Raw genomic sequence first — 17,025 nt, forward strand, 5'->3', positions numbered from 1 at the left:
GTTCCTCCCAGATGGATGACATCACAAGCTACCTCACAAATACCTCCCTCTGAGAACGACCAATCGGCTCGCTATATACTGTAACTGTAAATTACTTCATTTCCTGTGTTAAGATTATTTAAGTTTACGCGCGCTGAATAAAGACAGAGTTTTGTTTCGGGGGCACATGATGTAGACGTGTGGTCTTTGAAAGGCTCTCCAGGCCTGCACATATTATTTAATTTGGAACACATGGTATATCTATAATAGCGAATTTTGCGCTAACAGTATATACACATAGAGGTGAGGTTGATTCTCCTCAGTATATACACATGGAGGTGAGGTAGATTCTCCTCAGTATATACATATAGAGGTGAGGTTGATTCTCCTCAGTATATACACACAGAAGTGAGGTAGATTCTCCTCAGTATGTACACATAGAGGTCAGTTATATTCTCCTCAGTATATACATATAGAGGTCAGTTAGAATCTCCCCAGTATATACACATAGAGGAGCGTTAGATTCTCCTCAGAATATGCACACAGACGTCAGTTAGATTCTCATTAGTATCTACACACAGAGGTGAGGAAGAAACGTAAAAACGCATACGGTCCTGTGAAAGAGACCTAATACCCCTTTCTCTAAGGCCTCATGTCCATGGCTTGCGCGAATTCCACGTGGGAAATCCCGCACGGAATCCGTCCGTGACCATGGTGGGTGACCCTGCATACCTTTTGGTTCTCTGTACTGCAGTTTTTTTTTTAATTCCTGCTTTTCACAGTTGCAGAATATAGGAAACTATAGAAAAGTACTGAACAGTATTGATGTGACTAAAGCCCAACTCACTATTTGCAGCAGCCTCACTATGTGTGTTTCTCTGCTTCTTCTCCTCTCTTCTCCACAGCCTTCTACGGGCCACATATAAATTCATCTTTCGGTGAACTGATAGTCTAGAAGACTAGACTATGACTAGACTATTCTGTCCAAAATGCATTATATCTTATATGGAAGGTTTCTACAGAGCCTTGCCGCCTGCTGACGGCCGGGTCGGATGCGGCTGCGAGAATTCTCGCAGCTGGACCCGACCCGAGCCTCTGCAGAGAGCAGCATGACACTCACCTGCTCCCGCGGACCCGACTCTTTCATGTGCCGGCTGCCAGGCTGCCGGCGCATGCGCCGAGCGGAGCCAGCGGCCGGTGAGTGACGTTTCTGTGCGGGGCTCATTGAGTGTGCCACAATTTATTTGCCGCGTGAGATTTCGCGCGGCCAAATCGCGGCCGTCTGCATAGGATTGCGTTTGTTAACGCAATCCCATGGCAGCTTCCAGGGACGGAAATTCCGTGGGAAATCCCACGGCGGAATTTCCGCCCGTCTGCAGGCGGCCTAAAGATGGACTTTTAATCAAGAGACATGGTCCTGCTGGAGTTTTGTTGTTCTCCTTGTACTGATTCATGAATTTCCTCCAGGCAAGTCTACAGAACTCTGGCTGTGTGGTGCCTGCAAGTGAGCTGATCAATTTGATTTTCCTTGCAGAGGACTAGATTATGTATTGAATGTTCAGTTTCGTCATAATCATTGGCAAACACAAATGGGTAATTGGCATTCTGTCACATGGGTTATTAACAATGCTTGTCAAACATCATAATCTCATCATACTGTAACACACAAGGCACATACACGTTGCACATAGTCCGCATTTACACACTGTAAAAATGATGATGTTCAAATATTTATTAGAAGAACATGGAGCAAAGAAAACATTGTAAAGTGACATCAAGGTTTCGATTTACAGACATAGTTCTTAAGTCCTCCACATTTTGCATCTTTCCATTTCTTATATTCTAAGGAAAGGAGAGAGGGGAGAATGTTACATATCATCAATTCATTGGGGTTGGCTTGACGCATAGCATTTTTAAGACAAATGCTTCGTAATTTGCAACTTATTTCCCAGCATTTGTTGGTGTCTTTTCAGATTTCTTATATCATGTGACCATTGCTTGACTGCAGCTGCATATATACAAAAGGTCTGTGTGTAGCCTTGACCATAGCAATAGAATGGGATATGCTGAAGATCACTTTCAGCATTAACTCTTTAAAGGGGTTATACAACATTTTAAAATTGATGGCCTATCATCAGATTAGGCCATCAATCTCTGATTGTTGGGGATCTGCCGCTCAGGATCCCACCAATCAGCTGATTAGGACAATGAGACCAGCCTGTAGTGCTCTGGCTGCTATAAATAATACAACATTCTGAGTTCAAATAAGTTTGTGCTGTGATGTAAACATTGAAGAGGCTGCACTGCTCACACCACTGCTGTTGCCCCTTCATTTGGCTGATTGGCAGGGATCCCAAGCATCAAGCTCCACTGATCAGATATTGATGGTCTATCCTGAGGATAGGCCATCAATTTCAAAACAATCCCTTAATGAAGTGGCTCTTTTGGAGATTAAAGTGGCAGCACTTTTTTGTTACATTTTTTTTATTGTTCTTTCCCAATGAATACGCTTTTTTAATAGTGCCAGCTGTATAATAGGTGGGGTCAGGAGAACCTTGCACCATCATTGTACTGTACATGTATGACAGTTTGCAGAAAGACTCACCTGCTGCACCACACATGTACACTGCACAGTGGAAAGGGGTTATAAAAGGTTGTTCCATAAAAGCAATTCCCTTTCATATGCCCTATTAATGCAACTGATTGGCTGATCATGTTAGACAGATCACAGGGAATCACTGGGGGTTGGAGCCAGAGCCAGCTCCTATTTAAAAAGGTGCTTTCTTTATTAGACAAGCCCTTTAAATGAAGTAAGTTATGTTTCAATTTGAATAGTTACTCACTTGATCCACTGATTAGCACTACACAAAATGCTTTCCCTTTGGAATTATCTGGAACACCAGATTTCCAGGCACGATAATTGAATATGGATCCATCTGTCCATTTCCAGTGGCCATTCTGAAAATTAAACAATGGACAATAAGTTATATTAAGACTGACTTACCACTTCTGAGAGGTGGTTACCACAAGAACCTCACACTTTAAGTAAATTACTTTCAGATATATGCCTCAGCTTTCAAGAAGCACTCCTAGGCTATACTTCCATTAACATGTAAGCTACATGTAAGTAGGCAAAGAAAGCACAGGAGAAAATATAATAAAAAGAGCAGCTTTGGAGCATAAAATAATTCTCTAGCAAGTAACATATTGTGCAATTTACAAGAACATGATTTTTTATGAGAACATATAAGATTGATTATTTGAGTGAGGATTCACTTAAATTAGCATCCTCCAACCTGTGGCTCTCCTGCTATTTGCAGCTCTAGAAAATTTGGTGCACTGGTGTTACCAGGGATGTCATAGCATTAGTAGCACTTAGTACTAGGGTCAAAACAGTTAACTCTAGGGTAAAAAACTTCTAATCAGTATATAGGCTCTTGGATTCCTCATTTTTTAAATTCAGAATAGCTCAATACCATCTATCATATTTGAAAGTTGTTCACAACCTTCCAAAGATTGGGGGCCTTTGAGTTATATTAATTGAACTTACAAACCTTGTCAGGGTCATGCAGCCCTATCCATACTCCTTCCGCATCCTGGCTAGCAGAAACGTGGCTTGCAATGATTGCTGCCTCAGAATCATCCATGATGGAGGCTAAGTGAGCTCCGGATCCATAACTTCCACACTCGTACTAATTAAAGAGTGAAATATGTTATTTTGTTGTGCTGATCCAGTAAAAGGTAAGACAGACCCTATAAGGTAAAAATGAGCTAGCAATATGAATTAAAGGTAAAATGTAGAAAACAATAAATCCGAGCTTCCTACTACACTTATTTATCAGGACTCCTTTCTATCTCTTAGGCCACTATCACACAGCCTGCTTTTTACAGGGTTTAGTGCAGTGTTTCAAATGCCACGCTAAACATTGTATAATTTCAATGGGGCCTCGCAGACTAGCGCTCAAAGACAGGGTTTCTAACGCCACAATCTACTAGTACTGTCTGCTATATTTTTGTGTGTTTTAGCCCTTTTTACCGCACCCCTATCACCCATGATAGGGTGCATTAAAAATGCTGAAGTATGTGTTCGAAAATGCAGTGCAAAATCGGGGTAAAACGCTGCAGTTTCGAGCGCAGTGTTTTGTGAATGCACATGTGAGAGCAGCCATAAGCTGTGTTTACATGTGCAAGTGTGATCTAACTTACATTGCAATCACTTTTTTTGTGATTGGTTTGTGATTGCAATATGTTTCGGTGTTAAAAACACATGGCTCTGCATCGCTGTACATGCCTTATTCATTCACATGAAAAAATTGCATGTGCTTTTATTAGTTAAAATGGTAACATTTGCACTGAACTTGCATGCAACTCCCATCATATGACAGTGTGATATCATTTTTTCATGCTTCCATAGGAAATAATGCGTGATTCTTGAACAATAATTGCCCAAAAATATCACGTCGCAATTTTTCTATCTCAGACTCTCAGTCTGAGAGAAGAATCACCCATGTGTATTAACCAATTGAAAATAATGGCTTCTTTTCCTGTGCAAGTTCTATCCATATCACAATTTGATGAAACTTGCACGGGGAAAATTGCCCATGTATATGTACCCAAAATAGGTAGGTAGTGCCTGAATAAGTTTTAGTGACTGCCTAGCAACAACAGATGTCCCCACCAGTGGTGACATGGCCAAGTCTCCAAGATCCTGTGGAAAATTAGTAGTGCTACTCAGTATAGAAGGGTTGATGACATGTACTGCTCCAGTACACGTAGCCACACTTCTGTCCTCCTGCATACATCCATTGAAACCGTAGAGCAGTTAAAACGACCATATTCCATCTATCTACCAATTTGGCCACTCTCACAACGGCCGCTTTTTACTGCGATTAGTGCGGCATCCCGAGTGCCACGCTAATCGCGATACAACGCCTATTGATTTCAATGGGGCCTCGCAGACCTGCGCTCGAACAAAGCATTTTTTTTTTTTTTATTCCAATATTTTTTTAAATTGAAATGACATGCTACATCTCTTTTGTACTCAACTAACTTAAGTGTAATACACAATTTCAATAAACTTATACACGTAGGTCATTACAGTGATCTTGTATGTTATAACCGGGTGAACAGGCTGTTATCAGGGAGGAAGGGGGGAGGGTGGGAGTGGGAGTTATGACATTACCGCTTCCTAGTGTTAAAGCAGTTAAATACTATTTTTTCCTTATCCTCTTAAGGTGTGACTATTTCCCTAATCTACGGGGCTGCCTATTATTGTGTCATCCTATTGTAGGGGTTTATCCATGGTGACCAAGAAGCCTCATAATTCGGTGAACGCAGTGTTTCTAAAACCGCGATTTTCCATCGCTATCTATTCTATTTTTCTGCGTTTTTGCAGTTTTAAATGCACCTCATCACCCATCACAATGAGGGAGTGCGTTAAAAAGCGATGTGCGATGCATTAAAAACTGCTGCTTCTGCTTAGACTTGCGTTAAAATGATGCTGTTTCGAGCGTCATGTGTGAGAGTGGGGAACACATGTGTGAGAGTGACCTTAGAGCTCAGATTTCATTTCTTAAGCTGCTCTGGAAAAATGTAAGCTGCACTGTTATTGACAACAAGGCAGAGTTTTGCTGTTACTTTCGAAACAGAACCACAGACTAATGAGGATTTGTGGAAGATGCCCTTTGGCCTAGTTCCTAGGACAATTCATTTGTTCCAGGATCCCGTGTTAAATTTCTGATAAATTTTCATTCTTTATGTGATGTTTTAAACTCATCCACTCATGTTTTAAACCTGTCCAAAGAATAGTAGAGATCAAGTCATGTAAGTCAGTGTTAGGCCATGATTGACAGGTTTTGAGAAGGAACATCAGCAAGATTTCAAAGATGGGTACAAAACGAGATTTGTGTAGTACTCCTAACAAAATGTTTTACTTGTGCTTTAACCATTTAGCTAGGACAGCGTATGGCATTTGAAGCAGAAACAATACATATGCCCCCTTCAGCACAAAATGAATACAGACCACACAGCAGACATCAGCCCACTTCTTGGACCAGACCCACCTGTATACAGACCCCAGCCCAGAAACTGCCACTGTACTAAAAAAATCCAGATAAGACTCTGGACTACCCTTTCCAGAATTTCCCTGTTCCTTTCCTCCACTGCAGACAGGGTCCTGAAGGTCAGCATGTGAAGCTACATGACACACAGTTGCAAACATTGTGGCTACAAGTTCAGCATTTATGTTGTGCGCATTTTCCAACATATGAACATGATATACCTACAGCTCAGTCACTGGAGCATTTTCCATTGCGCTATAATTTGTATATGCATGGGAAATGTGTAACGTTATATTTTAGGCTGCAGTGCAGCCATGTTGTTCTCAGTAGTCTATGGAGAAGGGCCTAATAGTTTATGCATTATCGAAATAGAAGTTAAGAAAAAACAATACAAATGTAAGTACCGATGAAATGTTTGCCTGTTATTAGATGGGTTTTTAATGGTCAGTGAGATTTGTATACAATTTATGGCCTTTTTACATAGGCTGATCAAAGTTCAGATTCTCACTGAATCACAGGAATCTGAACAATAACGTTCAGGGTAAATGCATGTAGCACCTGAGCAATGAGCAATAATATGTTCCCTTATCGTTCCTTGTTCAGTTTCCGCAGTCATAAAAACTGTACGGTGATTGGCCTGTGTAAACAGGCAGTCATTCATCTATGAACAACTGCCTGTTCACTGTGAATGGAGGTGGGATCTCCAGCGCACTCCCCCATTCACTGAGCGATCATTGTTTCTGTGTAAAAAGAGAAATTATCCCTGGACAACTATCGGGCATGTCTGAGCCAGACAATCGTCCGTGTAAAAGGGCCCTCATATTTATTACTATACATACCCATACATCATGTTTGAATGCACTGGACAATTTTATGTTACTATAAACTCACATTATGGGAGGAAAAAATAGCAATTTGCAGTAGACAAAATTATATAATTATATTATATGAAATACCTCTGCATCAGCCCATTTCGCTGGGTTTTTGCTAACAGCATAGCAGTGTGATCTGTAGAAGAACCAACCAGGGGGACATGAGGAGCGGACTGAAGCAGCTTGAAAAGAAAAACAAATGCATTGTATTTTGCATCATGTATTATATGTAGTGAATTGTAGTATTTCTAGATGTATTTTAGAAGTTTTTTTTTTTTTCATAATAACTTTTAAATTGTGGATTATCTAATACATACACATTTTAGCCTGATGTGGTGCAGTTTGTTAAGAAAACAACTCTGCCCCCATGTGTACTGTATTATGTAACTACATCCCATGCCTCACACTCGATCATTATTACCATAGCGTCCACAGGGTGGGCCATGGAAAAGTAGTCCAGCACCACACTTTTGTGAAAGCTGTCTGAAAGAAAATCTGCCTCTCTTTCCCATAGCAACTAGAGATGAGCGAACACCAAAATGTTCGGGTGTTCGTTATTCGTAACAAACTTCCCGTGATGCTCGAGGGTTCGTTTCGAACAACGAACCCCATTGAAGTCAATGGGCGACCAGAACATTTTTGTATTTCGCCGATGCTCGCTAAGGTTTTCATGTGTGAAAATCTGGGCAATTCAGGAAAGTGATGGGAATGACACAGTGACGGATAGGGCAGGCGAGGGGCTACATGTTGGGCTGCATCCTAAGTTCACAGGTCCCACTATTAAGCCACAATAGCGGCAAGAGTGGGCCCCCCCCCCTCCCAACAACTTTTACTTCTGAAAAGCGCTCATTAGCATGGCATACCTTTGCTAAGCACCACACTACCTCCAACAAAGCACAATCACTGCCTGCATGACACTCCACTGCCACTTCTCCTGAGTTACATGCTGCCCAACGGCACCCCCTCCCCCCCACAGCGCACACCAAACTGTCCCTGCGCAGCCTTCAGCTGGCCTCATGCCACACCACCCTCATGTCTATTTAGAAGTGCGTCTGCCACGACGAGGGACCGCAGGCACACACTGCACAGGGTTGGCACGGCTAGGTAGCGACCCTCTTTAATAGGGGCGGGGCGATAGCCCACAATGCTGTACAGAAGCAATGAGAAATACAATCCTGTGCCACCGCCATCAGGAGCTGCACACGTGGGCATAGCAATGGGGAACCTATGTGCCACACACTATTCATTCTGTCAAGGTGTCTGCATGCCCCAGTCAGACTGGTTATATGCACCTTAACAGTAACCGCGTTGGTGGTAATGTGGTGGTGACTGCGGACCTAGTACCACGGTTGTATTTTGTTGGTTTTCGGAATGTGGCCAGGATTAAGTGGGCCGTGGCGGGGGGATGGTGGGGGGGCTCTCTTGTAGTGTCGGTAAAGGTGAAATTCTTGGACTGCCGCCAGACGAACCAATGCAAAGGCATTTGCCAACAATGTTTTCCCTGTTGGAGGAGGAGGGGGATGTTTTTGAGGCACTACGTGTCCTCTCCACGTGTCCGTGGTTATATGCACCTTAACAGTAACCGCGTTGGTGGTAATGTGGTGGTGACTGCGGACCTAGTACCACGGTTGTATTTTGTTGGTTTTCGGAATGTGGCCAGGATTAAGTGGGCCGTGGCGGGGGGATGGTGGGGGGGCTCTCTTGTAGTGTCGGTAAAGGTGAAATTCTTGGACTGCCGCCAGACGAACCAATGCAAAGGCATTTGCCAACAATGTTTTCCCTGTTGGAGGAGGAGGGGGATGTTTTTGAGGCACTACGTGTCCTCTCCACGTGTCCGTTCCATGTAAGCAATAGTAGCACTCAAGACAGGCCCCAGTAACAATTCTGAAGCAGCAGTATAGCGGGAGCGCAGTCTTCGTTCCATGTAAGCAATAGTAGCACTCAAGACAGGCCCCAGTAACAATTCTGAAGCAGCAGTATAGCGGGAGCGCAGTCTTCGTTCCATGTAAGCAATATTAGCACTCAAGACAGGCCCCAGTAACAATTCTGAAGCAGCAGTATAGCGGGAGCGCAGTCTTCGTTCCATGTAAGCAATAGTAGCACTCAAGACAGGCCCCAGTAACAATTCTGAAGCAGCAGTATAGCGGGAGCGCAGTCTTCGTTCCATTTCAGTAGCCTTAGTATAGCCAAGGCACAAGTGACATTTATGTAGCTAAACTGTAGGCCAACCCCACACACCTTTCTGTACCATGAGTGCAGGCGAAGAACATAGAAATTACTATGATTACACTGTAGGTGAGGGCCCCAAAAAATTGGTGTACCAACAGTACTAATGTACCTCAGTAAAAATTGGCCATGCCCAACCAAGATGGCAGGTGAATCGCTTTGGTTAATGTGGCTTAAGTGGTAACTAGGCCTGGAGGCAGCCCAGTGTAACGAAAAATTGGTTCAAGTTAAAGTTCCAACGCTTTTAAGCTAATTGAAACTTATAAAAATTGTTCTGAAAAATTATTTGAGTGAGCCTTGTGGCCCTAAGAAAAATTGCCCGTTCAGCGTGATTACGTGAGGTTTCAGGAGGAGGAGCAGGAGGAGGAGGAGGAGGAATATTAGACACAGATTGATGAAGCACAAATGTCCCCGTTTTGGATGGTGAGAGAGAACGTAGCTTCCATCCGCGGGTGCAGCCTACGTATTGCTTACGTATCGCTGCTGTCCGCTGGTGGAGAACAGAAGTCTGGCGAAATCCAGCCTTTGTTCATCTTGATGAGTGTTAGCCTGTCGGCACTGTCGGTTGACAAGCGGCTACGCTTATCGGTGATGATTCCCCCAGCCGCACTAAACACCCTCTCCGACAACACGCTAGCCGCAGGACAAGCAAGCACCTCAAGGGCATACAGGGCTAGTTCAGGCCACGTGTCCAGCTTCGACACCCAGTAGTTGTAGGGGGCAGAGGCGTCACCAAGGATGGTCGTGCGATCCGCTACGTACTCCCTCACCATCCTTTTGCAGTGCTCCCGCCGACTCAGCCGTGACTGGGGAGCGGTGACACAGTCTTGGTGGGGAGCCATAAAGCTGGCCAGGCCCTTAAAGACTGTTGCACTGCCTGGGATGTACATGCTGCTCGATCTACGCACATCCCCTGCAACATGGCCCTCGGAACTGCGCCTTCTGCCACTAGCGCTGTCGGCTGGGAATTTTACCATCAGCTTGTCCGCAAGGGTCCTGTGGTATAGCAACACTCTCGAACCCCTTTCCTCTTCGGGAATCAGAGTGGGCAGGTTCTCCTTATACCGTGGATCGAGCAGTGTGTACACCCAGTAATCCGTAGTGGCCAGAATGCGTGCAACGCGAGGGTCACGAGAAAGGCATCCTAACATGAAGTCAGCCATGTGTGCCAGGGTACCTGTACGCAACACATGGCTGTCTTCACTAGGAAGATCACTTTCAGGATCCTCCTCCTCCTCCTCCTCCTCAGGCCATACACGCTGAAAGGATGACAGGCAATCAGCCGGTGTACCGTCAGCAGCGGGCCAAGCTGTCTCTTCCCCCTCCTCCTCATCCTCCTCATGCTCCTCCTCCTCCTCCTGTACGCGCTGAGAAATAGACAGGAGGGTGCCCTGACTATCCAGCGGCATACTGTCTTCCCCCGCCCCCGTTTCCGAGCGCAAAGCAGCTGCCTTTATGGTTTGCAGGGAATTTCTCAAGATGCATAGCAGAGGAATGGTGACGCTAATGATTGTAGCATCGCCGCTCACCACCTGGGTAGACTCCTCAAAATTACCAAGGACATGGCAGATGTCTGCCAACCAGGCCCACTCTTCTGAAAGGAATTGAGGAGGCTGACTCCCACTGCGCCGCCCATGTTGGAGTTGGTATTCGACTATAGCTCTACGCTGTTCATAGAGCCTGGCCAACATGTGGAGCGTAGAGTTCCACCGTGTGGGCACGTCGCACAGCAGTCGGTGCACTGGCAGCTTAAAGTGATGTTGCAGGGTGCGCAGGGTGGCAGCGTCCGTGTGGGACTTGCGGAAATGTGCGCAGAGCCGGCGCGCCTTTACGAGCAGGTCTGACAAGCGTGGGTAGCTTTTCAGAAACCGCTGAACCACCAAATTAAAGACGTGGGCCAGGCATGGCACGTGCGTGAGGCTGCCGAGCTGCAGAGCCGCCACCAGGTTACGGCCGTTGTCACACACGACCATGCCCGGTTGGAGGCTCAGCGGCGCAAGCCAGCGGTCGGTCTGCTGTGTCAGACCCTGCAGCAGTTCGTGGGCCGTGTGCCTCTTATCGCCTAAGCTGAGTAGTTTCAGCACGGCCTGCTGACGCTTGCCCACCGCTGTGCTGCCACACCGCGCGACACCGACTGCTGGCGACATGCTGCTGCTAACACATCTTGATTGTGAGACAGAGGAGGAGGAGGAGGAGGAGGGTGCTTTAGTGGAGGAAGCATACACCTCCGCAGATACCACCACCGAGTTGGGGCCCGCAATTCTGGGGGTGGGTAGGACGTGAGCGGTCCCAGGCTCTGACTCTGTCCCAGCCTCCACTAAATTCACCCAATGTGCCGTCAGGGAGATGTAGTGGCCCTGCCCGCCTGTGCTTGTCCACGTGTCCGTAGTTAAGTGGACCGTGGCAGTAACCGCGTTGGTGAGGGCGCGCACAATGTTGCGGGAGACGTGGTCGTGCAGGGCTGGGACGGCACATCGGGAAAAGTAGTGGCGACTGGGAACTGAGTAGCGCGGGGCCGCCGCCTCCATGATACTTTTGAAGGACTCCGTTTCCACAACCCTATACGGCAGCATCTCAAGGCTGATGAATTTTGCGATGCGGACGGTTAACGTTTGAGCGTGCGGGTGCGTGGCGGCGTACTTGCGCTTGCGCTCGAACACTTGCGCAAGCGACGGCTGAACGGTGCGCTGAACTACACTGCTGGATGGGGCCGAGGACAGCGGAGATGAGGGTGTGGGTGCAGGCCATGAGGCGGTAGTGCCTGTGTCCTGAGAGGGGGGTTGCATCTCAGTGGCAGGTTGGGGCACAGGGGGAGAGGCAGGGGTGCAAACCGGAGGCGGTGAACGGCCTTTGTCCCACCTTGCGGGGTGCTTGGCCATCATATGTCTGCGCATGGTGGTGGTGGTGAGGCTGTTGGTGTTGGCTCCCCGGCTGAGCTTTGCGCGACAAAGGTTGCACACCACTGTTCGTCGGTCGTCAGGCGTCTCTGTGAAAAACTGCCAGACCTTAGAGCACCTCGGCCTCCGCAGGGTGGCATGGCGCGAGGGGGCGCTTTGGGAAACACTTGGTGGATTATTCGGTCTGGCCCTGCCTCTACCCCTGGCCACTGCACTGCCTCTTGCAACCTGCCCTGCTGATGCCCTTGACTCCCCCTCTGAAGACCTGTCCTCCTGAGTAAGCGTTGCACACCAGGTGGGGTCAGTCACCTCATCGTCCTGCTGCTCTTCCTCCGAATCCTCTGTGCGCTGCTCCCTGGGACTTACTGCCCTTACTACTACCTCACTGCAAGACAACTGTGTCTGATCGTCATCGTCCTCCTCACCCACAGAAAGTTGTTGAGACAGTTGGCGGAAGTCCCCAGCCTCTTCCCCCGGACCCCGGGAACTTTCGAATGGTTGGGCATCAGTGACGATAAACTCCTCTGGTGGGAGAGGAACCGCTGCTGCCCAATCTAAGCAGGGGCCCGAGAACAGTTCCTGGGAGTGTTCCCGCTCCTGAGCAGGTGTCATTGTAGTGGAGTGAGGAGGCTGGGAGGAAGGAGGAGCAGCAGACAGAGGATTCGGATTGGCAGCAGTGGACGGCGCAGAACTGCGGGTAGACGATAGGTTGCTCGAAGCACTTTCTGCCATCCAGGACAGGACCTGCTCACACTGCTCATTTTCTAATAACCGTCTCCCGCGTGGACCCATTAATTGGGCGATGAATGTGGGGACGCCAGAAACGTGCCTCTCTCCTAATCGCGCAGCAGACAGCTGCGACACACCTGGATCAGGAGCTTGGCCTGTGCCCACACCCTCACTTGGCCCTCCGCGTCCTCGGCCACGTCCACGTCCACGTCCTCTAGGCTTACCCCTACCCCTCAGCATGCTGTATTACCAGTGATTAGATTTCCCAGGCAGGAAATAAATTGGCGCAAGACTGCAGGCCAAATATAATTTTTGCCCTTTTTGGAAAACGAAAGGCCCCACTGCCTCTAGTGAATGAATTATCTAAGTTTAATAACTGTGCTGTGTCCCTGCTTATGTGTCACAGAACGTGAGGGTAGCAGAGTTATTAACTGTGGCAGAGCAGGTATTTTTTTTTCCCAATTAAGGAAAGCAAATGGCGAAGCCAGCAGTAAAGCGTAGCTGGGTGCGTATGATTTAGCAATGTTTTTCACGCAGCTCACACGTCTCCACAGGCGTAAGGACGGACACAGGCTGGACAAATAGATTTCTTTTCAGTTTTTTCCCACCAACAGGCAGCACTGCGTATATTCAATGAACCTGCGAAGTTTAATAACTGCGCTGTGTCCCTGCTTATGTGTCACAGAACGTGAGGGTAGCAGAGTTATTATAACTCTTGGAGAGCAGGTATTTTTTTTCCCAATTAAGGAAAGCAAATGGCGAACCCAGCAGTAAAGCGTAGCTGGCTGCGTATGATTTAGCAATGTTTTTCACGCAGCTCACACGTCTCCACAGGCGTAAGGACGGACACAGGCTGGACAAATAGATTTCTTTTCAGTTTTTTCCCACCAACAGGCAGCACTGCGTATATTCAATGAACCTGCGAAGTTTAATAACTGCGCTGTGTCCCTGCTTATGTGTCACAGAACGTGAGGGTAGCAGAGTTATTATAACTCTTGGAGAGCAGGTATTTTTTTTCCCAATTAAGGAAAGCAAATGGCGAACCCAGCAGTAAAGCGTAGCTGGCTGCGTATGATTTAGCAATGTTTTTCACGCAGCTCACACGTCTCCACAGGCGTAAGGACGGACACAGGCTGGACAAATAGATTTCTTTTCAGTTTTTTCCCACCAACAGGCAGCACTGCGTATATTCAATGAACCTGCGAAGTTTAATAACTGTGCTGTGTCCCTGCTTATGTGTCACAGAACGTGAGGGTAGCAGAGTTATTAACTGTGGCAGAGCAGGTATTTTTTTTCCCAATTAAGGAAAGCAAATGGCGAAGCCAGCAGTAAAGCGTAGCTGGGTGCGTATGATTTAGCAATGTTTTTCACGCAGCTCACACGTCTCCACCGCCCGTAAGGACGGACACAGGCTGGACAAATAGATTTCTTTTCAGTTTTTTCCCACCAACAGGCAGCACTGCGTATATTCAATGAACCTGCGAAGTTTAATAACTGCGCTGTGTCCCTGCTTATGTGTCACAGAACGTGAGGGTAGCAGAGTTATTATAACTCTTGGAGAGCAGGTATTTTTTTTCCCAATTAAGGAAAGCAAATGGCGAAGCCAGCAGTAAAGCGTAGCTGGGTGCGTATGATTTAGCAATGTTTTTCACGCAGCTCACACGTCTCCACCGCCCGTAAGGACGGACACAGGCTGGACAAATAGATTTCTTTTCAGTTTTTTCCCACCAACAGGCAGCACTGCGTATATTCTATGAATAATAACTGTGTTGTGGCCCTGCCTATACAATTCTTTCCCTGCAGTATCAATGGAGGGTGGAATGCTCTGCAGAGGCGATTTTGAGAAGCCCAAAAAAAATGCAGCACAGCCAACAGCAGCCTGGACAGTACTGCACACGGATAAATATGGCCCTAGAAAGGACCGTTGAGGTTCTTGAAGGCTACACTCACTCCTAACACTCTCCCTGCCTATGCAGCACTTCTGTCCCTAATGCCAGGTGCAACGGTCTGCAGAGGCGATTTTGAGAAAAAAAAAATCCCACTGCTAACAGCAGCCAACACACAGCTATCAGTGGCCCTAATAAGGACCTTTGGGGGGTCTTGAAGCCTACACTAACTACCAATTCTTTCCCTACAGCAGCTCCGGTATAAACAGCACTGTCCCTCATCTAACTCACACCGCATCTGAGGCGAGCCGCGGGAGGGGCCGACTTTTATATTAGGCGAACACCTGATCTCGCCAGCCACTCACAGCAGGGGGGTGGTATAGGGCTTAAACGTTGCAGGGGGAAGTTGTAATGCCTTCCCTGTCTTTCAATTGGCCAGAAAAGCGCGCTAACGTCTCAGGGAAGGAAGTGAAAGTAACCAGAACACCGCATGGTGTTCGTCACGAATAACGAACATCCCGAACACCCTAATATTCGCACGAATATCAAGCTCGGACGAACGCGTTCGCTCATCTCTAATAGCAACCAATCATAGCGCCGCCATCATTTCTTGTACTGCTGATATAAAATGAAAGCTGCAATTGATTGCTATGGGCAACAAAGATTTTCTTTTAGACATCTTTCATAATTACTATTACTAATTTCACTGAATAATTTTCTTCAGTGTATATATATATATATATATATATATATATATATGGCTTGTGTTACTTACTAATTTTTAAATATGACCTACAGCAAATTCTGAGTGTTAGGTTCCATTCAACGCATTCCGCATATACATTGCGCCAGTAGGGCTTCCTACTCTGGATAGTGTATATCATATATGTCAGATTTTTTAGATTATATACAGTATTTGGTGTAACATATATTGAAAAGTAATTGTCATAAGGCTTTAAGAGAACCTGTCACCAGGTTTTACCCTTATAAAACTTGTTCCACCATGCTATAACAGGGGTAAACCCCTTTCTTCACAATGCACTTGCATCAGTTCACTAAACTATGGTGCAAATACATTGTGAATTCCCTGGGAGTCCTGTATATACCTAGCAGACACTTCAGCTATAATTGCTATAACTCTGTCAGCTACTATATGCGGCTGTACTTTGAACACAAAGCCATAAGTTTAGAAAGGCATTAATGCTTGCTTGGACCCTGATAGGAACAATATATATGTATAAAACCTGGTAATAGGTTCTCGTTAAGGCCTCATTCACGCTTCAGTATTCTGGTCAACATTTTGCATCAGTATTTGCAAACCAAATCTAGTAGTGAATCCAAAACACAGAAGAGGTGAACATTTCTCAATCATACGGACCTTTTTTTATTTTTAGATTTTAAACCAGGTTTTAGCTAACAAATACTGATTCAAAATGCGAACGAAGGTATGCCATGTGAAAACAGTCTTACTGATACTTGTCTATGAGCACATATAGATAAAGTCTGTAGAGACATTTAAGAAAAAAAAAAGAATAACTCACCCTCAGTGATCTCCTCAATGATGAGTAAAAATCCAAAGACCGTAAGGACACACCCAGAGAGGGCAGCCATTGTGAATTTCTAGCTGACTAGGTCCAGGAAGTAAAGATTGTCTGATGTTTCTTTATAAAAGTGTTGGCATGTTTTCTAGCACTCTTTATAGTATAGACCTACAAGGGTGGTCATTTACCTGGGAGTGGTCTTTGTTGGTGTTGAGTCAGATACTGTTAAACTCCAATATGTTTCATGACATAAAGCACACATGTTCTTGTCCCTAGAGCCTCACCCTGATAAGCAACGGACATCAGTTAAACAATGCAAATAATAATAGCAATACACAATTATAGTAACATAGCTTGTAAGGCTGAAAGACATATGCTCATCCAGTTTAGCTTATTATCTTGCAGTGTTTTTTTTCAGAGGAAGACAAAAGAAAAAACACGAGGTAGAAGCTAATTCTTCTCATTTTAAGTGAAAAATTCCTGGCAACCAGAATCATCCCTGGGTCAACAACCTTTCTCCAGAAATCTAGTAACTACAACCTGTAATATTGCACTCAAGAAAGGCGTCCAGGCCCTTCTTAAACTCTTATCAAATTGGCCATCACCACTTCCTCAGGCAGACAGTTCCATAGTCTCACTGCTCTTACAGTAAAGATGTAATGTTGGCGTAGAAACCTACTTTTGTCTAGAAGTAAGGACTGCCTCTTGTTGAAATCTTAGGTATAAAAAGATCATGACTGAGATTTCAGCTGTTTACTGTTCAAAAGAAGAAAAAAAAAAAAAAATTAGAAGCTTAATAAAAATGTGTCTTCTTATTGTAAGTTGGGAACAGATGG

At 45.8% G+C, this 17,025-nt stretch overlaps 1 protein-coding gene across 1 annotated transcript; it reads right to left on the reverse strand.

Moving 5' to 3' along the window:
- Positions 1-1,753: 1,753 nt before the first annotated feature.
- LOC136612116 (regenerating islet-derived protein 4-like) lies at positions 1,754-16,259 on the reverse strand. Its single transcript, XM_066592233.1, has 5 exons — positions 16,190-16,259; positions 6,995-7,092; positions 3,534-3,671; positions 2,823-2,937; positions 1,754-1,821 (listed from the first exon to the last, which is right to left on the reverse strand). The coding sequence occupies exons 1-5, from the start codon at positions 16,257-16,259 to the stop codon at positions 1,754-1,756; spliced, it is 489 nt and encodes a 162-aa protein (XP_066448330.1).
- Between the last annotated feature and the right edge of the window lie 766 nt (positions 16,260-17,025).

This window comes from Eleutherodactylus coqui, chromosome 2 (assembly GCF_035609145.1).
Source record: "Eleutherodactylus coqui strain aEleCoq1 chromosome 2, aEleCoq1.hap1, whole genome shotgun sequence".
Classification (NCBI taxonomy): domain Eukaryota; kingdom Metazoa; phylum Chordata; class Amphibia; order Anura; family Eleutherodactylidae; genus Eleutherodactylus; species Eleutherodactylus coqui.

Coding starts and splice junctions, on each gene's coding strand:
- LOC136612116 (XM_066592233.1), bottom strand. CDS start 16,259: ATGGCTGCCCTCTCTGGGTGTGTCCTTACGGTCTTTGGATTTTTACTC. Junction 7,093..16,189: donor CATTGAGGAGATCACTGAGG/GTGAGTTATTCT, acceptor TTTCTTTTCAAG/CTGCTTCAGTCCGCTCCTCA. Junction 3,672..6,994: donor CGAAATGGGCTGATGCAGAG/GTATTTCATATA, acceptor CTCTTTAATTAG/TACGAGTGTGGAAGTTATGG.